This window comes from Nelusetta ayraudi, unplaced genomic scaffold, assembly GCF_046127955.1.
Source record: "Nelusetta ayraudi isolate G7.1 ecotype Tasmania unplaced genomic scaffold, CSIRO-AGI_Nayr_v1 ptg000132l, whole genome shotgun sequence".
Taxonomy (NCBI): Eukaryota; Metazoa; Chordata; class Actinopteri; order Tetraodontiformes; family Monacanthidae; genus Nelusetta; species Nelusetta ayraudi.
Window position 1 is genome coordinate 1,538,844 of NW_027466182.1, and position 22,609 is coordinate 1,561,452.

The 22,609-nt window shown below is 50.3% G+C and overlaps 1 protein-coding gene across 6 annotated transcripts in view; it reads right to left on the bottom strand.

Annotated features, from left to right (window-relative positions):
* The window catches only part of sema5a (sema domain, seven thrombospondin repeats (type 1 and type 1-like), transmembrane domain (TM) and short cytoplasmic domain, (semaphorin) 5A), a 144,532-nt gene that overhangs the window by 25,250 nt on the left and 96,673 nt on the right, over positions 1 to 22,609 (bottom strand). For all 6 annotated transcript variants that reach the window (XR_012929459.1, XM_076051153.1, XM_076051151.1 and 3 more), the window contains 2 exons: positions 20,307 to 20,454; positions 8,257 to 8,482 (listed from right to left, as the gene is read on the bottom strand). Coding sequence is in view for 5 of the 6 variants with exons in the window: in XM_076051153.1 (XP_075907268.1) it covers positions 8,257 to 8,482; positions 20,307 to 20,454 (374 nt within the window). In the remaining variant the exon portion in view is untranslated. The remainder of the gene's footprint in view (positions 1 to 8,256; positions 8,483 to 20,306; positions 20,455 to 22,609) is intronic.

Below are 22,609 nucleotides of genomic sequence, written 5' to 3' on the forward strand. Positions count from 1 at the left end.
TGGACGGGCGTGAGAGGCGCGCTGTTCTCCAGAGTTGCAGTGTGATGAGTGATTTTCCACACCGGAGAAACACTGGGCCACACACAATGAAGGGCCAGTTCCACCGTGTCCTACATTCAGGGGAGCACGTTTAGTTCCCATTATTCCACCTCCGTCCTCAAAAATTGCTCCCAGTGGAGAAAAGACACGCCTGTTTCTTCTCCCTTTGCCCCGAGCTCGGGCTTCGCCTTTATGTCGGCGTTCCATGCATCATGTCCGAGCTCCCCGAAGCGGCCGTCTGGATGTTCTTATTTAGGCGCAAGTGCAGAGAGCCGGCAGACGGCTGGTATTTGTATGACTGCAGCAGATTTACTCTGACTGACTGTGTTTGAGTTCAAAGCAATAAAAGCCCCGGTGGAATTACGGCGAACATGAGCTATATTTTGTTTCGCGCCGCCGAAGCGCTCGGCAGTCAGGACTCCACAATTGGATTTCGACGGCGTCACCTTTAAATCACAGCCCGTCGCCGGCGCTGCCAGTCAAAGTTTCCGCAACGTCGCCCTCTCATTGCTACTTAGGAGGAAAACGGGGGCTGTTGTTATTATTATTTCCCCGCAGTGTCCTTGTTTGCTTACCGTCGTGGCTCTGCCTCGGCAATCTGCTCTGATTTCCTGACAATGGAACTCGGCGTGATAAAAGATTCTCGGGGCTCTTGCTGACAATTTGTCCTTGAACGCGGCATCAAAGGAAGAGGAGCGTTGGAAACGACCGCCGCCGCCGCTCCAGACAGACGGCATCGGTGACACGACTTTGACAAGCAAATTGAAGCGCGCAGGCAAAAAAAAACGTCTTTCGTTGAAAGGATTGCCTTATGCATTTATCAAATCGGTGTTGGTGTTTTACAGCTGCTAACATCTTTTCTGAATTATGAGCGCATGACTGCACGTCCGCACCGACGCTGGAAAATACTGCGCGCCGTTTGCAAACTCAAAAAACTGTCCAACGTGCAAAACAAGTGGCCAAATGCCACTAGCTTAGTCGGGGATTAACGCTGTGATTAGTTCATCCACCACCAAATATGTGCACATGGTTAAAACAAATTAAATTGTGCTACTAACATCAGTATGGAATATGGAACACGGCTCATTGCTAAACGCAAAGAAAAAAGTCAATCATTATTATGTAATTTTATTTTTTTCGCACACATTTTCAGTGCTTGATATTTATATGGGAGGCTTAAACGTTCAACGTTAAACTCTTTTTAACCCCACCGCCCGCAAAACAATCCAAGGTCAGGATAATACTCTCCGGTGCTCCTGAAAACAGCAGCAGCAACTGTGGCCACCTTCCCGACAATGGGCGAAACTCCAGTGAGGTGAAATTGCCAACAAACAAAGCAAAGATTTTTTTTTCCCCCCATCGCTTTCCCTCCTTTTTTTTCCTCTCTAAAGAAACTGTTTCAATCACAGAAAAAGGCCATTACCTTCACCCTGCTGATTTAAAGAATGGCTCTCTGCCACGACCCGCCCCCGTCCGAGCGGTCACGGCCTCGCCATTGTAAAACAGCGTCGGCTCCATGAAAGTTCCAGCACTCAGAGGGCTTTTAATGCACGTTGCAAACTGTGGACGGAAGGGCGTTTTTGCTGCGCGGCTGAAATCCACAGCCTGATTTCTCACCGCCGCTTGTTTTGTCTCTGCAATTTTCCCGACAGGCGCTTGTCTTTTTTTTTTCTTTCTCTTTTTTAAACACCCACACTGATTTGCTAATTTGTTGACTCTGTGTCAGCCAGGATGTACTCTGCCTCTGCGAGCGTCACGCCGGGGGGCAAATGTGAGGCCGGGCCAGGCGCGCTCATTGGTAGTCAGGCGGCTGCCCGGCAAATTCGGTGCAAAGGATAATTGAGATCGGGGCTGCGGTGACAGCGGCCAGCCTCGCGCATTTTCGCCAAAGCGAAGCATTTTGAGAGCAGCAAAAGAAGTGCGAGTCTGCGCGCGCTGCACGGCGGCTGCAACGCCGCTTTTTGAGACAGACAGGAGTGGAAAAAAGAAAGACAAATTGTCTCAAATTAACTTCAGTATGCAGCTTAACGTGCGTCATCGTTTGTCAGAATGAAGCCAGAGCCTCAAGCTACCCACTAATAATGCAGGCTGAGCCTTTTCTTCTTCGTTAGTTCTTATAAAACAGAATGTACCCGCTGCCTCTGTCACTGGCCTGCCTTTATCTAACCGTCACAAGACGGTTCCGTCAACTAAAGGGCGTCCAATCTTTCACAACTTTTCTTTGTTTTGTTTTTTTTTAAAACATTTTTATCACCACTGCAGCGGCTGAAATTCAATGTTCGACCTTGTTGAGAACCGGCAATTCAGAAGTGGGATAAAGGTGCACTTCAACAGTCCTCAAGTTCAAAGGTCACATATTATGTGCGGCTGACCTTTCAAAGCAGCTTTCAAAAAAAATCCGGGACTGTCGAAATAAGAAAAGTCTTCTTTTTTTTTTTCTCTCCCTACTTTGGCTTGCCACGCTTTTCAGAGAATGTGCGCAAAAGAACTCGGCTTTGGAAATCAGCCCTTTGTGATGCCAACGCCTCCAGCTGGGGGTTTGTTCCGCCCTATGAGGCCGGCCCGCTTTTTTTTTTTGTCTCATGCCAAACATGGAGAAGGTTAAAAAAAGAAAATCGGCATCAGTTCGAGCAGGAAGCTAAAGCCGGGGATTCTAGTGGGAGGCGGGAGGATGCTGCTTTGTGGCATCTGTAGATTTTTTTTTTTTTTTGGGGGGGGGGGGGGGGGGATAAATTACACAAGATATTTCACTTTCAGACAGTCTATGAAAAACAATCTGTTGCAATTTACAATAGAAACTGACTGATAGATCTGAGGTTGTGCGTAGCTAGCACGCGCCTCTTCGCTCATCGGGCCACTGCTACAGTTGTTTTGACGTCAACAAGTGACAGACCGACCGGGGTGCATACGTTGACTGATGCGCGGAGCAGAAGCACGATGGAGACAGCGAGACATCCATCAGAACCTCCTCCACCCCCCACCCCCCATGCACTGGCCTTTGTCTGATCACTGTCTCCTCAAGACAATCATGTGGGAAAAACTAATGTTAGCCGTTCTAATGACTGCTTTTTTTCCCTGAGAAAAACCAACGACGGCTATGAAGCCATCACTCAGGGAACCTTTGGAAGAAGCGTCCTTCATCTTCGAGGCGCTTTCTTTTTCACCTTGGCGTGTCTGTTCCCACCAAACAGGCAGACGCGATCTGACAATGCCGAACGCTACTGCAGGTGAATTATAAAACCACAAGCTAAACTTTTAGCTCGCTGCTGCTGCTGTCGTAGCAGCATCGACGGCCACCTGTAATTTAATTTGCAGCAAATTAAATTATGTAACTTGCGCAGCACGTGCAGAGAAAAACTTACTAACAACGGAATTGCGGGATGACTGGTTTCCATCCTAGCAACAGCAGAAGGGCAGATTTGTTTTTTGTTTTTGTATGTACACTGCGACGGGTTGGTTATCATTCCCCTGTTTCTTCAGGGACAAACCAGGAGCGCCCCAGTCCTAGCCTAGCAACAACCTGGCAAACATGTAGGGAGGCCCTAATTGATGTTCTTGGAAAACTGCACTTACGATAAAAAAAAACAAAAACCCTGAAGGATCGTACGAGGACAAACATCGGATAAATACGATGTGAAGATAGCTGGACATTCCGCCTCCAGAGACCAAGATGAAGTTACGGCTGCCACTAAAGAGATTAGGCAACATATCCAAATAAGAACATTCATACATGAGTAATAAGAACATAGACACAGAGCTGAATTTGTTTCCCAGTAGGCAAAAAATGTTTTTTGCAGCGCTCAACACTGGCTTTGGCAAAAAAAAAAGTTCTGTTGGCAGTTGGCTGCAGGGCGTCGAACACACGGCCAACGCCAACCCCTCTGACACCGTCAAGAAAAACAATAAGACAACAGCACAATGAATTCCAGTTCGTGCCCTGGATGCGCGTGGAGCCGTGGACGTGCAGATAGGGGAGCGCGTGGGTCAGTGTGGGCGACTGCAGTGGAAGAAATTGCACTTTTGAGGCTTGTTAAGATGAACCGGCGAGATTGGTGAAAACACTCACGCTATCCCTCCTAAAATCAAGATCTTCATCTCGTTAGGAGGAGAAGACGAAAAAAACACAAGCTGTTGGGTAGAAATGTGAAGTCTTACCAGCAGACGGTTCCTCAACAACCAGGGTGAAAAGCACTCGCAGTTCTGCTGGATTCTCTTCCAGATACATTTACATGCTACTCTATGCCACGGAGCGAAAACATGAAAACATACGGCCTTGTTTAAAATCCCCATTAATATTGATCGCGCTAATGAATACATGAGTATGATTGGAGGACATGCTTTAACCATGAGGGGCCGTAACGAGCTCAGTAATTGAGGCCGTTCTTCATAAATCGCCTGTAGGAGCCAGCGCTGGAGTGCCAAGCCGCGCCATCACGTATGTAAATTCTCCAACAGTTGGCCGTCATCCGAGCGTGGAAAATCTGCCCGCTGTGGGGAAAAAAAAAAAAAAAAAAAAAAAAAAAAAATCGGCCGCAAAAATAGAGTAACGACAGGACTCGCGTGACGAGCGGGGGGGGGGGGGGGGGGGGCTCTTCATAATCGCCGCGGATCCTCGCCGATTAACCGGAGGCTGTCGCTAAGCGGCGAGCGGCGACACGAAACGAGCCGACGCTCTGGTCAGTCATATAATCGTTATTTTAGCCCCAGGAAATAAAGTCAGATATTGATCTTTTCACGAGCAGGCAAGCCAGGATGGGGAGGGGTGAAGGTCAAGGCGATGCTTTATTCCCGCCGAAGACGTCTGACGTCAGCTTTACACCCGCAGACGAGGCGCGTCAATGCGTCGGGACGCAACCTGGGCCGCCAAAGAGTCGCTTCGTCTCCGGCGGCTTTGGGTGGAGGAGGTGGGAGGCGGGAGGTGGGAGGGGCCCGCGGCACAGGTGGGCTTTCGCTCCGGATGGATGGAAAATGACGAGGACCAACGGACACAAGTGCATGTTTGTCCGCGTGGGGGGGGGGGAGAAACAGTGAAATTCCTTTAGGAGGAGCCGCCGCTTTTGACTGATTGGCCGCGTTCCGCCGGATCGATGGCGAAGAGCGCGTGGGTCCCACGCAGTCCTTAGCTCCTCACTTTCGAAGGTCTAATCGCCGGGCTGTTGACGCCCCCCGGCAGTAATTACTCTGATTCCTTCCCAAAAGCTGACGTCCACTTGTCTATTCACTCCCTCCAACCGTGTTCTTTTTTCCCCCCTCCTCTTCTTCCCAATCTCGCCGTTTCATCAAAGCACGTCTCGCGTCTTTCGTTCCGTCGCTCTTCCTGCTGCAAACAGTTGCCCTCTCCCTCCACACCCCCGCCTCCCACCTCCCACCCCACTGTTTTGAGGCTGTCTCAGCTCGCCCGTCTCTCTGCGTCGCCGGGACTTCAGACCGGGTAATTGGCTGTTTTCGGTTTTTTTTCCGCCTCTCAACAGCTTTTTTTTTTCTTTTTCCGGATGCGTCTTGATTTTGATTAAGAAGAAAATTGGCAGCCGAGCCGCTCGGCACGTTCCGCCGATCCGCGCGACTAATAAGTATCACTCATCAGAAAATTTTAATAAAATAAAAACAAAGCCGCAGCCAGGGCATTATTTTCAAAACCTGGAAATCACGACTCTGAAGACGCTATCAGTTTTTTGGAATCAATGTTAATTTTCCAAAGCTTGGTGCTGCCAACAAACGTATCAGTCACTCAATTGATGGCTGCGCAACATCACGTCTCCTAACGAGCTCCACTATCGATGTCTTTTAGCGGCGAGCATTGTTTGACAAATTAGATAAAAAATGATGAAAAGCTTATCGTGCTAATTAGCCGCTTTCCTACCAGACGCTGGTTTTACATTCAGTCCTAAAGGCTTTTCACACTTTCAACAGGTTGCCAAGTTGTGTCGTGATGAGTCCGACGAGTTTTTTTCCAGACACTTCTCAACATTCCCACTGTTGTCGCCATTGACTACGAGCCGGGCCGATTGGTTGTGCTGAAGGTGAAAGGACGTCGCGAGGAGTGTTGCCGCGGATGGAAAAAGTAAAGCCGGCCCGGCTCAAACGGTAAATCTCTGCCGGCTGGCGACAACATTCATTTCGGGAGCTCATCATCTCAGAGGGATCTTCGCCCTGCGTATCGGACATCAATACACGGCGGCGGCGCCGCAGCAGCGCGGTAATTATTTTCGCAGTGGCCAACTTGCTTTAAGCGAAGTTGACTGCTGTCTCAGGCAGCCCCGCACATTTAAAATGTATTGGAAAAGTGTCCACGCACACACACACACACACACACACACACACACACACACACACACACACACACACACACACACACACACACAATTTTCGACCCAGTGATGTTTAAAAATGAAAAAGTTTTTTTTTTTGACGATTTAAAATATTACTGACGATTCCAAAATTCAGGTATTGTTCATCATTCTCTCGCCTTCGCCGCATTAATACTTCACCCACTTAAGACAGGCCCAAGAAAGAGCAGCTCCCGGTAGCAAAGCACTGCTGTCGTGACCTTTAACAGGAAGTCAGATTCCGCAGACAGGATGTTGATGCTTGGAACCAAACCAAGCAAAAAAATAACACTGGCACATAATTCACACCGGCTCTGACACCTTTAATTGGCATCACCAACTCGAGCAAAAGTCAAGTTTTTCCGCGGCAGCTTGTTGCCGCAGCAGCGGGATGCAACCGGCGGATGTGACAAGAGTGATGCCACCGGCGGCTTGGAGGGGTGGTTGCAGCTAGTAATTGGAGCTAATGTGACGTCGACGGTCGTGGTGACAAACCGCTAATGAAACCACCGGCGTCGGTTACTTCCTCCCCGCTAATCAGCGGCGAGACGGAGCCGCTCCAGCCGGAGTCTTTTGTCTCCGCCCGCCGTCTCGGGTCCTTGGCCGTCACTTTGCTTTAAGGCTCAGGAGCCGCCAGGCGCTCGGGTGTTTCCTCCGGCGGCGGCTGCCAGCGCTCGTTTACAAGCCTTTGGAAGTGTTTAAAAGGGTCGCCTTCAAAAGCGTAAACGGAGCAGGTTGCGTCAGCGCCGGGAACGGAAATAAATAAGGAATGAAACAGTGCGGGGGAGGGGGGGGGGTAGTTGTAAAACGGTGGCGTACAGTGGGGTCGGCCACTGTAAACTCCTTCACGAGGAAACATCTGCTTCCCTCTCCAACTCCAGCAGCGGAGCCATAAACTAACTTGAAAAGCTGCGTCGTGGTGGTGGTGCCGCCGCCGCCTTCCCCCCCCGATGCGGACGCTTCCGCTCCACAACATAAACAACTTCTCAATTAGCAGCCCGCTTGTACAAACGTTTTACGGCGGTTTAATTCGCCCGGAGCTGCGGCGGTGGCGCCGAGGGGGAATGGATGGGGACGGCGGATAAGCGGGGCCGCGTGTTAGCATTGCAGCTCCAGCGTTTGCGTCAGCGTGGGAGGCCCCCCCCCCCCCGCAAAAGAAAAACCAATAAGACAAATATGAGTCATCAGCCGCTGATCAGCTTTGCGGATTGAAACTTCATTAACGCGGCCGGCGGCTTTGATCTGACGATTAAAGTGGAGACAAACACGGGCGCCTCAACTTTAGTAGGACAAACATGTAGACGAGGAGAAAGTTTTCCGAAGGTAAAGACGAGGTTTGAAGATGTTGTTTGGCCGACCTGAAGACAAACGGTGCGGAATTAACGAGCTTTGAATCACGCACGCCGGTCCAATCAGCTCCGACCGCACGATTGGTTGTTGTGACTCATCATCATCATCATCATCATCATCAAAAAAAATAAATAAAAATAACGGATTAATTTGAAAGCTCTGCTTTTAGCAATCTTGAAAATATAAAATTTAAACAAGCTCGCTGGGTTTAGATATTATACATTTTTGATGCAAATCTAGCTGGGCGAAGCCGAGGCTAATCTAAAGATTCCAAGAGCAGAGCCGGCGCTAATTAATCTTGCAGGTCAGCTCGCAAAGTTTTCGACTCAGTAGAAACATTTTCCTACCATTCACACCCGTCCGTACACTTCACAGGTAATAACGTGCGCCTCCTCTTGCATACGGCGGCCCGTTAATTAAGTGGCAGCGATGCGGAAATCCCAGACCGGCCCAGTTAATCATCTGGGGGAGGTGGCTATGCTGGGCTGCGGAGGGCGGGGGGGGGGGGGGGGGGGGGGGCATCCATCTCAGCGCAACTCACCGTCCGTGGAGCAGCCCGTGGAGCCGTCGCTGGAGCAGTAGCGCATCTCGATCCTCTGCCGGCCCACCTCCAGCAGGCCCGGGTCGGGCACGCGCGCTTTGCACGTGTAGCGGAAGCGCTGCTCGTAGTGGCCGCCGTTGTCGGAGATGTTGACGGGGGTCCAGGGCGTCCAGGGCGTGGTCTTCTTCACGTCGGGGCAGGGCAGGGTGTTGCACGACTGGTACTCCTGCAGCAAAGAAACCGAAACGAAACACAGATTGATTTTTCCCCCTCCGCCTTCAAAACCCGAGCTCGCCTCCGAAAGGAGCGGCGCCGCTGCCAAGTGCGCGAGCAGATAATCGCGAGTCCTCGACGGACATAATTAAATGTGACAAGCTCAGGTGGAAATTGATGGCGTGTTTTCAAAGCGCGATAATGAAGAGGACAAAGGCTTTTGAAAATCCTTGGCTGTGGCTAATATGAAATTAAACTGCCTGTTCTGCCAGGGAGCCAAACAGCGCCTTTCATCGTCCCCGCGCTCTCGAGATGCTTTCGAATTCCACTCCTGGCTGCTTTATGACGCCGCATATTGCGGCAAGCTCGCCTTCCTACCTGCCTACCTACCTACCTACCTACCTACCTACCTACCTACCTAAAAGGAATACTCCAAAGGGCCGATTCAATTACATTACTCAAGTCATAAAGTACAGTCTCTGAAAAAAACAAAAAAAAAAAACATGAATGAAACATTAAATTTGTTTATAATATAGCAGAAAATTAAAAAAGTTGGGAGCTAATAATCTGGACTGAACTGGTCTTGATGAGCACCTGGGTGATTTTTAAACAGCTTTGCAACTCTCAGTGCACATATTTTCTCTTTTTCAACAGCAGCGCAACCAAACTGTAATCACTAGTAGTTCTGACCGGGGAGCCATCATTGCATGTTTGTTTTGATGATGATTATTTTTCTCTGGACTGAAGACAAACTGAACAGTGACCCCAAAGCTGAGGTGCTTTGAAATAATCTCCCTCTCAAGTACGATCCAGAACGACGCAACAGCATAATTCAAATAACTCCACTTCAAGCAACACCTACCGTCACTAATAAGTCATTTATTTTCAGGAGAATTTGTATTTTCAAACACAAAAGCAACAAGCATATTTTTCCAAAGTAAGGAGTAGAAAGTCCAGATATTAGTGTATAAATGTAGGGAGTAAAAGGACAAAGTTGTCTTTAAAAACCTGCTTTCAAACCACTCTTACTAACCAAACACTGCGTGTTTCCCACATCGCGACTCGGCGTGCACCTGCATTACAACGTTTTCACAAATGGCGAGCGGGGCCGGGCGGGGAAAAAGGTCATTGGTCGGGTTTTAATTTGAAGAGGGAGACAGGGCGGTGAAGGGGAAGACGGAGGTCGAGGAGGTAACGCCGAGGTTAAAGACGGAGCCTGTCAACAGCTCTCCGAGTGTGTGTCCGCACGGAGGATGAAGTGCTAAAAACAGCTTTGCTGTAAATATATATTTTACCTCAGCCTCCTTCCAGCCGACTTCGCCGCTTGAGAAAAAACGAGCGCGCGGCGGGATGATGATACGATTCCGCCGCGTAATAAGCGGGTGGCGGACCTCTTTTTCTGGCCCCGGCTAAATAAATAAGGAGGTGGAGGTGAGCGGCTCTGGCGAAAATGACACCTGGAGAGCGACGAGCTGAGGCCGCCGCCAGTTTTTTCCCTCTCCGCTCCTGTTTATTTATGCTGAATGGCCACTCGAGAGGCCGCCAGACCTTGACAAAATAAGATAAGAGCTCCTTTCTGCACATCCATCAGCCTGCCACATGGGACGGGCTGACGGGTCAGCAGAGAGGAAAAGCACTGTGTATTTATACAGTGAGGACTCCTCTTTCACTACCTCTATCTGTCTATCTATCTATCTATCTATTTAGCTATCCATCAGTGCAGCAGTGACATATCACCAAAAACATACAATAAATTATGTATAACAATAACAATTAGAAAATTGCGCCTAAGCCGTAGTTCTCGTAAAATCTCGTCCCGCTTGATTTCACGAGCGTTTGCTTCTGTTTGTTTACGTTTGTTTACCGTCAAGAATAGTTATATTTATATCTTTATTTCTCTTTGATTGCTTGTAAGTGAACTGGTCATGTGACCCCTGTACGTCACGTCCCGTGACGCATAAACGCGAAAAAAAAAAAAGTGTTTCCATGACACCTTTTGCGATGCACCTCTGTATCGATACGTCTGAAAAACCACCTCATGAGGGCGTCAAAACCTTTTAGCCATATTGGAGAGGTTTTCCGAAGTTTCGGCGTTTCCATCAGCGCTTTTTTACTGCGATATTTAGGTTTTGCAGAGGTAATGGAAATGCAGCGTATAATACAACAAATCTAATAGTCATTCATTTCCATCACGATGTCCCGGTTCCAACTTGTAAGTCTTCACCCGTGGCCCCCTTTTGTTCTGTTTTTTTTTTGCTCGGTTGCAGCGACCGGTCTGATCACATTCAAAGGTGAGGACATGTACATATAAATATCATCTCTGCTGTCGTTCCCAGGTGAAAAAAAAGAAAAAAAGGGTTGGGGACGAAATGTGCAACCTGCTGTTGACATTTCAAACGAGCCGCCGCCGCCGCCGCCGCCGTCGCCGCCGTCTCGATTTGAGCGTGGCTGTCAGTAAAACATGAACATCGCAGGCGCAGGTAGGTGCAAATTGAGATGCGGTTTATCGCGTTTACGGGGACGTGGATGTGAACGTTGTCCTCCTACGTGCATGTAACGCATCAACTTTCTCACAGCCAGTGAGTCAGTCAGCCAGTCAGTCAGTCTCTGTCTCTCCGCCCTGCCCCTCCCCTCCCCGCCCACCTTCCGCCTCACTTCCCGGGGTACCAAGGTTAAAAACACAGGCAGGATTTTAGATTCTATGGAGGATGGGGGAACGGAGGGGGCCCACTGTGATGAATGAGGGTGTCACCTCCAGCGCACTTCCCGCTCTCTCTCTCTCTCCCCCTCTCTCTCTTTCCGTCTCCGCCCATTAATATTTCACATCATCACGCGCGGCGGGCCAGGCCACAATCTGTGATTATCAGCCAATAATGAAAAGGAGACGACGACAGGGGGGAAGAAAAGGGTTGGGGGGGGGGGGGCAGGAAGCACACGGTGGGGGCGGGGGCAGCCAATCTGCATCTGGTGTTTGCCGTGCGAGTTGTCGACGGCGGCCAAACATTGGTAAATATTTAACAAGGCTCGTCGAGCGGCGGCTCTGGCCCTGCACTCGCCCCCCTCCGCCCGGGGATTAGCATCGATGCTGAGGGCTAAGACGATAATTACTGGCTTTCGAGCGCAACCTCATTCAAAGTCTCAAGGGGGGTCGGTGGGGGGAGGAGGGCATCAGCCAGCGCTCGAGTGTTTACAGTGGAGAGGTCAGAGCGCACGCAGCGACGCCGGCGGCAGCTCGGTGGCGTGCCGAGATGAGACCTTCTGTAAACATTAAAAAAAAAAACTGCAACCAGTGTTGGCACATGTTTTTTTTTTTTTTTTTTTTTGGCTTGTTGCCCTCTTGGTATATTGCCGCTGTTGGAGGTCCCTTTGAACTCTAAGGGTCCCCAGGGAGTCGCTGACGTGCAATGGTGAAAAAGCAGCACAGAGGAAAGAGCAGAGTTTGAAAATGGACTCTGACTGGTTCTGGCTCGTCTGAGGGAGCGCGCGTGGAAATGACTATTTCATCACGGGAGGATGTATCTGTGGAGATGAATTTATCCAGGTAGAGAAGGATTTTATTTTTAAAACACTGGATGTAAAAAAAATACAAGACGCATGCGTGTGGTTCGGTTTGGTCCACAGGAAGTAGCCTAGACACATAAGGGTGACATGGGAGAGGAGTGGATGGACGGTTTGAATGGATGGATTTTGAAAATAAAATCCTTTTTTGGAAGGACGAAATGATGACATTCTAAAAATGTGCCTGGGCAAAGAATCTCTGACGCAGATCATCTGAAGAAAGAGTGAAGCATCAACTGAAGCCTCCATTCCAACGAGTGCAGAGCAGAATGTTGACTGGCGTCACTCCCGTTACCTGACACTTCCTGGCTGTCACTGTCATCCCTTCACGGCGCTCTGTGATTATTATCGAGCTCGGCTTCTGAAAAGCGAGTCCGACCCCTGCGCGTGCAGGCTCTCGTTCGGCGCCTAATGTTTCACGGATATTTTCCTCGGTGAAAATGACCCCGGCTGCTGACTTCGATTTGGAAAAAAAAATGGAAAGGAAATAGCTGAATAATAACAATTTGGGCCCGACGCCGCCGGCGGTTCTGATGAACGAGACATATTGCCATGCGGATGCGGCATTGTACGACCTGAGGGCTGAAGATATGAAGGAAAAACAGGTTGAGGACCCCTTCTGCCGCTGACTATGTCGTCCAATAACGAATGTTGAGAGGCAGTGGACAGTTTATTGCCTTCTGCGGCGAGGAGAAAAATAGCGCTTTCATATCGGCTGTGCACCTGAATACCGTATCCGGTATAATGATAATAATAACAACAACAAAAACAATTCCCCTACTTTGAAAAAAATGACAGTTTTTATAACGTTTTGAATAATACATTACAAATGTAGCAGCAGGATGCGGAAAAAACACCAGAAAAAAAAACAGACAGCAAACCTTCATCCAAACTCGGTATTAAAATGAAAACCGCTGAGCCAGAGGAGTGAAGGGGTCACCGCCGCATGATGCGCGCGTTGATATTGTTTTGCGGAAAAGCGCCCGCGCCTTAATTAAAAGGCATTTCGCCGGCGCGACGCGCCGAGGGGAAAGGAGGGGCTCGGGAACGAGCCCGTTTGCGCGTTTCATCTGGCCGCTTCCCATTTGATATGGTGATCTAATAAAAGAGGGCGATGAAACGACACACGGCAAACGACAAAGGGAGAGGAAGCGGGAAACGTTGGCGGCCCGCGCCTCAATTTACCAGCGTGGAAAAATCAAAGGAGAGCGAGCGGTGTGGCGCGGCGGGACGCAAACGAGTGGTGCCCGGGGGGAAAAAAACAGGGAAGTGGATTCAATTAGCCGCTGCCGAATTGGGCTAATATTTGCAGCCCAGCCCCCCCGGCGGCAGCCGCTGCGAGCGCTAACGGGCGATTGGAGGGCGGAGATTCGATGCTGGCCAACCCGTTTGATAGTCGCGTTCTCAAATAATGCGTTCTCCAGCAGTGGACGGAGGCCCGGCTCACAAAATCTGTCCCTTCCTCTCCGACTCTGCCGGTGAAATGTGACTGTTTTCAAGCTCGTGCATGGCCGAGTCGTGGATTCAGGCACCTGGGGGTTTGTGGTGCCAACTTCCAGTCAGAAAAATGAAGGAGGCCTCCCGCGGTGCTTGGGGCCATGACCATCACAGGCCAGTGGCTCGCCAGTAGTGGGAAATCATAGGGTTTAAAAAAAAAAGTATATATTCACATAGTTTGAACTGCTGTGTTACTTCAACAAAGTGCATGATGGATGGCTTTTGCAATTGGAAATAAATACTTAAATAAAGCAAATACGAAAAGTACAACTCAGGATAGTGATGCTGCTCCTGCCACCACACATGACGTCATGTCAATTTCTTAGAGTCCTTTATGCGTCCTGTATCTTCACAAAAGAAAAACCCTAAAATTCTGGCTGTGCAAAACAATTCAAATTCAACTGTAAAACATTCCTCCTTCTCATTGCCACATCCATCATCAGTTCCACACAGTCTTCTTTTCCTTCTGTGTGGAACAGTGGACTTAAGTTGACAGCTCTCTTTTTTCACTCGCTGTTTGTCATTCAAAACAATGCGGTAAAACTCTGAACAGGACTGCTTAAACAGTTGACAGTGATCAAGAGCTCACTCCTCATAAGCGAGAGGAGCCTCGGCCATTTTCGTTCGCTACTCTACGGAAGCTAGTTTTAGATTTTACGTAAAAAAAAAAATGAAGTTACGTTCAAGACAACTCAGAAATACTGGACAAACTCCGTCTCGCTTCGATTCAAAGCGGGACGCACCGTTTCATCGTCAAGTACGGTACGATTCTGTGTCGTAAGGGCCGGTCGGCAACTCCACCTGGGGCGAGGGAGGGGTGGAAGAGTGGGAGAGCAGAGAAGACAAAGAAAGCGCGTGTGCGTCGGCTCCAAGCCGGAGCCGAGTAAGAGCCCTCAGGAACCTCTCTCCTTATTTTTATTTAAGAGGGCACAGGATAAATATAAAATCAGGATCGGAATACATTGTGTGCTTTCACGCCGTGCGTGCGTACGTGTGAGTCGCCACAAAAGGCTCTCCGCGGAGCCAGGGCCGGCTGTGGGAGGCGAGTAATGGGGAGTCGTGCCTCTCCAGCCTTCCGCCCTCATCACTCTCATTTTACTCCTTATTGGAGCAGGAGAGCTGCGAGCGCGCGCCGGAACAAATCAAAGCGGGGGTGAGCGCGACGGGTGTGTCGGGAGCGCAGACGGGCTGGTGGCCGGTAAGCAAGGACGGCAAAATCTAATGGCAGGATAACAGCTGGATAACGAGCGCCGGGGAAGCTTTGATTTTTTCATTTTTGGGAAAAAATATGAATAAAAAGTATCCGTGGTCCATCAGTCCATCATTTCTGCCTTTCTTCCTTTTTTGAAAGCGAGGATCCTTGAATCAGACCTGAACGCCGGAGCGCTCGCAATGTTCTACCACTAGACCTGAAGAGTCAAGGCTGCCGAGTAAATTGCCGGCGGCTGCCTCCCATCTCGTTTGTCCATCTCACGACTTGCACCGTGCAGGCCAGCTCGAGCACCGACCACGTGTCCTTGTCCAGTGATCCCCTTTTTGCACATGTAGTGACTGCTGTCATGCATAGCCGCTACCGGCTGATGGTGGGAATACAGTTGCGAAGTGTGCTCGGTAATCATAGAAGCTCAAATAAAACCCACAGTCGTGAGGTGTGTCAATTTAACTCAAAATGCCCTTTATTTATATGTTAGCCTTTTACTGCAATAAATACAAAAAATTACACGGAGCACAGTCGAAAACTGTTTGGCTCCTCCCACTCATCGGCAATAATTAACTCCAACAACAAAACACCTGTAGCCACCTCCAGCCAACAGCACGGCACTCACTGCACCGACCTCTGGTGGTTCAGAGGGAAACAACTCCCGAAAATAAAGTAAATCAGCTGCGATTCCATTATCCATAGAATTGCGCAAAACCGAAATATCGCAATAAAAACCTGCCGATGGAAACACCTAAACAAAAGTATCATGGAGACAGTTTCTTCGCGTTTACACAAAACGTGACGTACGGGGCCAAGTCGTCACCATTCTTCACAGCTAACAAATGCAAACAAACAGTAGGGTAACGGGACAAACTGCTTGCCGTAGCAGTAGCAGCATCATTCCTCACTCTAAACTCTGACTTGTGTTGTAAAGATAGAGAGTCATAGCTCTGTATGAGCAGGTGTGGAGGAGCCACACAGATGATGGACACGCACGGTCCATTTCTAGGTTCCTGCCTCTGTTCAATCCTGCTGCACTCGGCTGAAAAGAAGAAGCAATAAAAAAAAAAAACCCACCTCCCTTTATTTCGATGCGACCCATCGTTCTGGAAACTGCCACACTGTCCACGGCGACACCGAGACGCCACCTCGGTCACGGTCGACTGCAGCGCCGGACACCGGCCGGGCCTGCTGACGTTTAAGTAACAGGTCCGGCCTTGTGCGGCGGCAGGCGGGCAGGCAGCGTGACCGATTCCCATCACGCAAACTAAATCCAGGCGAGTCCGCCGAGGAGCCGAGTTCTAATGTTCCTCACGTCGGCGTGACGCATTGGTTGGGGCGAGCGGCGCAGACCGCGACGCGCCTTTGTCAAACGCGCGCTCCTCGTTCTCTCTCTGTTCCTCACCCGCAGCCTCGGCTCCGTAATGAAGCCTTCTGTCTACCTGTCCGCTGCTGTGCACGCCCTCACACGTAGGGGAAAAAAAAAATGCTAAGGAAAAAAAAAAACTAACAATGTGCCAGAGAAAGGCAAAAAAAAAAAAAAAAAAAAAACCCCACACAACAGCCTTCCTACGTGAGTCCGCCTATGCAAACAGCTGGTGCCTAGCTTTCATTCCGCAGGCTGAGTTTCTGGGAGGTAAACAGAACAGCTCCGGGCGCCATTAAGCAGCCTCTGCACATCGTTAGCTGCACGCGGCCCATATTTGACTTACGGGGAGAGCCCGAGCCTCGGCGGAGGGGAACGCTCCCTCCACTGATCCGCGCCAGTGGGAGACGTCTGATGCTCTCGTAGCCCCCCACGCCGTGGGAAAAACACCGCAGGAAAAGAAGAAGACGGCGCGTTACTGAAAGACGACCGCTTTCATCCCGGCCTGGGAACTTAAGAGGACACCAGCTTCCGCTTTTTCCGCAGCTTCGCCGAGGCCTTTTAAAGGAACGCGGCTGGGTTTCGCGCCAACTTCCCATTTCTCGCAGGGTGTCCTCGGAGGCGGCAGCGAAACGCCGGGGGTGACGCGTAACTCACATTAGTCTCATTTCAATTCTGAAAACCAAAATCAAGAGGGAGAAAAGAGGCGCCCAGAGCGGCTGCGGCCGCAAAGTTACGCTGTGAAAATGCCGGCATTGCTTGTGAAAAGCTCGCCATTAGCAACTCCTCGACGCTATCCAGGCTTAAATTTCCACTTTTCCCGCCTTCACCCCTAAATAAATAAATTACGGCAATTGAACAAATGTTCTTTTGTACATTAAGCCACAGGATGTGCGGAGGGGGAGGGGGGGGTGGGGGTGGTGGTGAGCTATCAAGAGCCTGTGCCATTACCGCGATCGGCCTGAAATGTTTGGGTTGGCCAAACTTGGGAGCGATGCGAGAAGTCACTCAGTCTCAAAGCACTTGTCTGAAATTGGCTTTGCTAATGCGTCTACCTCTCAGTTCAACCTCCGCAGTCTGGGCGAGGAAAAAAAAAAAAAAAGGTGCGGACGCAGCGAGATGAGGAAATCCTCTTTCCGCGCAGCTTGAGATTTAAATAACGCCGCGCTCAGCTAACGGCTCTCGCAATTTGCATCGGGACAAAAGCGTTGTTTAACCACGTAATACATAGGTGACTTTTACCCCCCCCCCACCGTAGACGTGGAAACAAAGAATTCCACCCCCGTCCTTTGTCATTTGTCAGAATTGGAAATGTTACCGTTTCGTTAAAGAGATCCGCCGAGGGCAAATTTTGACTTGCGCGGCTCAATTATCAATGGAAGAGTTGGCGTGAGCCGAAAGTCGGTGTTTGCGCAGCTCCTCGGTCGGCTGTGAAAAACAGCATGTGAGTGACGACCTGCTGTGCAAACGGCATCAAATGGTGTTTTTCCTCCTCTCCAGCGCTGCCCTCGCAACTCGCCGGTGCTGATATCGTTGACTCCTCAGAGTACCCGCGAAACGCGTTTTCTTTCACTTCTTTGAGGGAGCTGGGAAAGTTTTTGTTTTTTTTTAGTCACGGCGGAGGAGACGACTGGGTTAAGTGCTGTAGCCCTTTGCGCCGCGTCCTCGTCGATGCGCCGGCGCCTCGGCCGTTCCTTTCTTTTTCCTCGGACTCCGACTTTGCAGAGGCTCCCCGGGAGATTTCGAACCTGGGACAACTGATGAAGTTGCAGCCGCGTGGCCTTTAGCGTCAGTAAAGCACGGCTGCCGCTTCTGCACCTGAGGTCTAAATACCTCTCCAGGAGGACCGGAGCAGCGCCGAGGCGTAAAGGGCACGTTCTGGGGAAAAGTCGGCACGCTGGGAGTTTGTTTCTTCCGAAGAAAATCTGCACGTGGCAATATGTAGGGTTTTCAAGGCGAGGTTGCAAACGCAGCGTAGCAGTAGCTGTTTAAGCGTCCTTGAAATGCTACACTCCACTTTGCTGTTTTATCGCAAGCGCTGAAGATAAAATAAATAAAGGAAAAAGAAAAAAAAAAAGAACCTTCAAACCTGAGCGGACTTTTTTATATCGCAGCGTGGCAGTGGCACCGTTGACCTCAGACGAGTTCTACTTTCTTTTCGAGAATAAGCTGCGGAAAACTTTCTTTTTTTCCCCCCGGTGTTTTGTTGTTTTGAAAGGTCTCGGCGATGACATTTCTGCGAACCGCCGAGCAGATGCCGGCTCGCCGACCCTGATTAATGTCTGGCAAGCGTCCGGAAGTCGACTCCAGGTGGCGTCAGCCAAATCAACCCTGACAGGGGAAACAAGGAGGGCGGCGTCGGTGTCGAGGGCGCATGTGCCGTGTTTACGCGCGCAGGTGTCGGCGCGTGTGTGCGTGTTTGGCCTTAAAAAAGTCGTCTTGACAACAGAAGCCGCAACATGTGCGCCCGTGATGAAGCGTGCGTGCCGGCCCTTCTGTTTAATTAAACGCAGATACGTCCGGGGGGCAAAGAGGAAGACGAGGCGAAGACAGATGGTTGAAACGTGCTCGCGCTCTTCACTCGGTTGCCTTTTTTTTCCCCCCTCGTCCACAATCTCGGGATTGATTTTATTAAATCGCCGGCGGTGCTGCCGGAGCACAGCTGCCCGTCACTGATGTAAAAACGCGACTCAAAATGGAAGTGCGCCGCAGCGGCCGTTCTGGCGTCAACGGGTTTGTTAAGGAAATTCAGACAACGGCTCGTTGATCAGCGTGAAACGCGACGTCGCTGGGCCGTCCGGAAAAACACCCGACCACGTCTGCGGAATCTGCATGTAATTACAACTCCGGTGGCCCCAATTAAGTCTACGTTGAGAGGTTTTCCCAGACAGGAAGTCAATGGGAAGAGGGGGAGCGGAGGGGGGGAGGGAATCAAAGTGGAAACACGGAGCGAAAGGCCACGCGGGCCATAAAAGGAGGGATTAAGAGAGAGAAAGGGGGACCATTAAGATGGCCCGAGGCGACGTCGTGACCTTTCGCAACAACCCGGGTCAGCTCGCACTTGCTTCATCAAATCCCCAGCGACTCCCGGGCTGCCGTCTAAAAACTATTCTCTCCCCTCCTCTCATCGGTCGGAGCGGCGGGCTTGACTCCGACACGTAAAAAAAAAAAAAAAAGAAAAGGAAAAAAAAAAAAAAAAAAAAGAAGTCTGCATCGCAGACAGTCAGTCCCCTCAAGCTCAGCGAGGAGTAGGACAGCCTCAGTCAGAGCCGCGGGAGCGCTCGGTGGCGTCTTAACGTCGGGGTCCGTCCTCTTCCTCGTGGCCGTTTCGCAGCCTGATGGGCAATTATCAGATACTATGCCGCTCGCTCTCTCGAGGGCCGTTTCACATAGGCAGCGGCGCAATACGGCGCCTCGGAACGGGCCCATTACGCAACCTGGTGGGATGAGCCGCTCGGCCGAATGTAATTTGGGTCACCGAGTTGCATCTTTGTCAGCGTTTTTGCTGAGCGTTTATGAAAACAGACAAAAAAAAAAAAATTGTTTCTAATATCTCTGTCTTAAAGAGCCATGCGGTGCCAAATAGAACACTGGACGTGTGTTTATATGCATGATAAGGCTGCCGTCTGCCGCTTCACCACTCGTGCAGTCTGAAAGCTACAAAGGAAAAGCTGCATCTCCAAGGCTCCTCTTTCGCAAAACCCCCCTCCCCGAAAAAAACACAAAAACCCTGACCCAAATTATTTGACTCGTCTCCAGGAGGGACGTCGGGGATCTGCGTCTCTCTCTCTCTCTCTCTCTCTCACTCTCTCTCTCTCTCTCTCATTCGCAGCCCTGTCCGCGGCGGCATAAAAATAGCGTTTCTGTCAACGACAGACAAACACTTGTATTTCAACACTCGCTTGCATCAGCCCGCGCTGTGGGGAAAGCTCTGCCACGGAAAATAAGCCTATTCACATGCGGAGTGATTACGCTGTGCCTGTGTGTGCGCGCGCGCGCGCGTGTGTGTGTACTAAATAAGCCCTGGTAATAATTCTAATGGGTGCTGCCACTCTAAAAAATACAGCCCTGGGGATTTAGCGGTGCTAGATGATCCAATTCCATCCGTCAGATATTCTGAGCTCGGCCCTGGACAAAAAAAAAGTGACGCAAAGACGCCGCTGGGTGTGTGTGTGTGTGTGTGTGTGTGTGTGTGCGTGTATGCACGTGACATACCTGGCCACACCCAGGGCAGTCGTTGCCGTTCTCGCAGGTCCGGCGCCGGGACTGGATGCCTCCGCCGCAGGGCACGTTGCAGCGTTCCCATGGCGTCCAGGCCGACCAGTAGACGTGCGGCGGGCAGGGCAGGTGCTCGTTACAGTACCTGCGGGGGGGCGATGACAGCAGGGGATGGGAAAGCGGCGTTTTCTGTGAACTCTGCTGAAAACAGTTTTGCTTAAAAGCGAGACTCCATGATTTATGATCACTTTTTTTTTTTGGCAGGCTGTGATGTCACTCTTGAAGTTTTCCCTCTTGCGAACCCGTTCAACCCCAGCGCCGAGTGTGAGGCCCGTTCACGGCGAATTACGGGCGCGGCCGTGCCAGGACTTCATTATCAGGTTCCGCGGTCCAAAGTTTGTACCGAGAGGCTGTAATTCTATTAATCAAAGGCGCTTATTCTGAAATAGCAGGGGGTGCAGCGCAGGCTACATTTACACTGTCTGCTTGATCGACTATAATTTCCAGGTCCGGGACCCATGTCTGTGTAGGTGGTGTAGCTGTAGCTGCTCGTAGACAGACTGTAATATCGCTGAAGGGTATTTTAGAAGCAACACAATCAGCAACGCTGAAGGGGGCGGGGGGGGGGGAAGAAGTCTAAAGATATTGTCGCCTGACATCAACGGTCAGAGAACTTTCTAGCTTGTCAAACACAAAAATCTGGTCGAGGAAGAGAAGCAGGAGGCCTCCGAGAGATCTAATTTTGGGTTATTTACAGTTGTTAGCGGTTGGAGAGCCGTTGACTAACGAGCCATCAGGACGCTCGCGAGCCACCCTCTGTCATCCCGCTGCTGGGCAGCCGGAGCTGGCGGCCCGCAAGGGGGATTTATCGAAGGCCCTCGGCTCAGGAACAGACGCCTGCAGGAAGTCGAGAGGTTGTGGGGAAAAAGGGGGGCGGGGGGCGGGGGCGGGAACCGATTTAGAAATGTCGTCCCCTGAGTGACGTCACAAAGGGCAAGGACTGCGTGTTTGAGGTCGCGAAAGGACGGAAAGACTTGCACACATCATATAAATGTTTCATTCTCAGTTTTATTTTTCCATGAGTGAGTAACAGTCAGACTCGCTGCATCGTCTCGGACCGCCTCTTCTGCCGTTTGTGGACAAATAAAAAAAATAAAAAAAAGGAAAAAAAAGAGAGAAAGAATTACCACTTTGTCTGAATGGGCCGTAAAATTATATGCGGACGGCCACCGCAGTTTTACGACCTCGCGGCCGACCTGAAATAGCTACAAAGGCCTTCGCGGAGAGGCGAGTAAAACAAACGTCCCCTCCCCCTTGATGTGGCGACGGCGAGCGGAAAAAAAACAAAAGAAAAATGAAAAAAACAAGGCGAATGGCGATCGACAGGTTGAAACCTTCCCGCATTTCACCGCAGCACGGCACAGGAAGCAAAGCACACTTGGGGAACATTTCACCTCGGGTCCTAATCAGCGCGCATACGCCTGCACTTTGCATAATTCATTGACACCGGCTATGAAAATAATAGGGAGAAAAAGGGTGAAAAAAAGAAAAAAGAAGCAAAGGCCCCGCTGCGCATGCATCATCTCTAATTACGTCGTTTTTATACGACAGGATTACTGCCACGTCTGAAATACTTAATTACCCGCTCCCCTATTATACAATAACACCAGGCGATCGCCTGGCTTATTAGAGTCATATAAGTCATTTTATATCGCAGGCGACTCCCATAATTTCGCCTTTATTGCCACTTTGCTTGTCTTTTTCCCGATGCCGTGCAGCCTTTTTTCGGGGGGGGGGGGGGGGGACCCTCCTTGCGCTCAAAACGCCGTAATCCTTCCAGCAGACGCTTCGCCGGAGACCAATTCCCCTCCCCCAGCACCGCCACTGTGGTCGTCGTTTATTGTTCGCAGCAAATTGAGGGCATCGTTGGGACTATTACGCTAGCATGGATCCTCGAATACGCGCGTTCGCTCCCCGTCTTGGCTAATCTGCAGCGCCAGAGGTGTGCATGGATGTATTATGAGATCTGGATCCTGGACTGGCAATATGGCTGCACGCTGATCTTTCCCAGTGGCCACTTGAGGTACTGCAGAAAAAAAAATCCCTTGGGCCCAAAAAACATTTTTCTCATAGACGACAATACAAAAATAAAACAACGTCACAATGTTGTACGTCCTGCTGTGTCTCAGCTCGTTCTGACGTGTCTGTAAGTGACATTCTCCAGAATTGTTCTGATTGGCCAAATAGATCAGTGTATATATGCACTGGGTGAACAACTTGATTGAAATGAATGAGCGAAC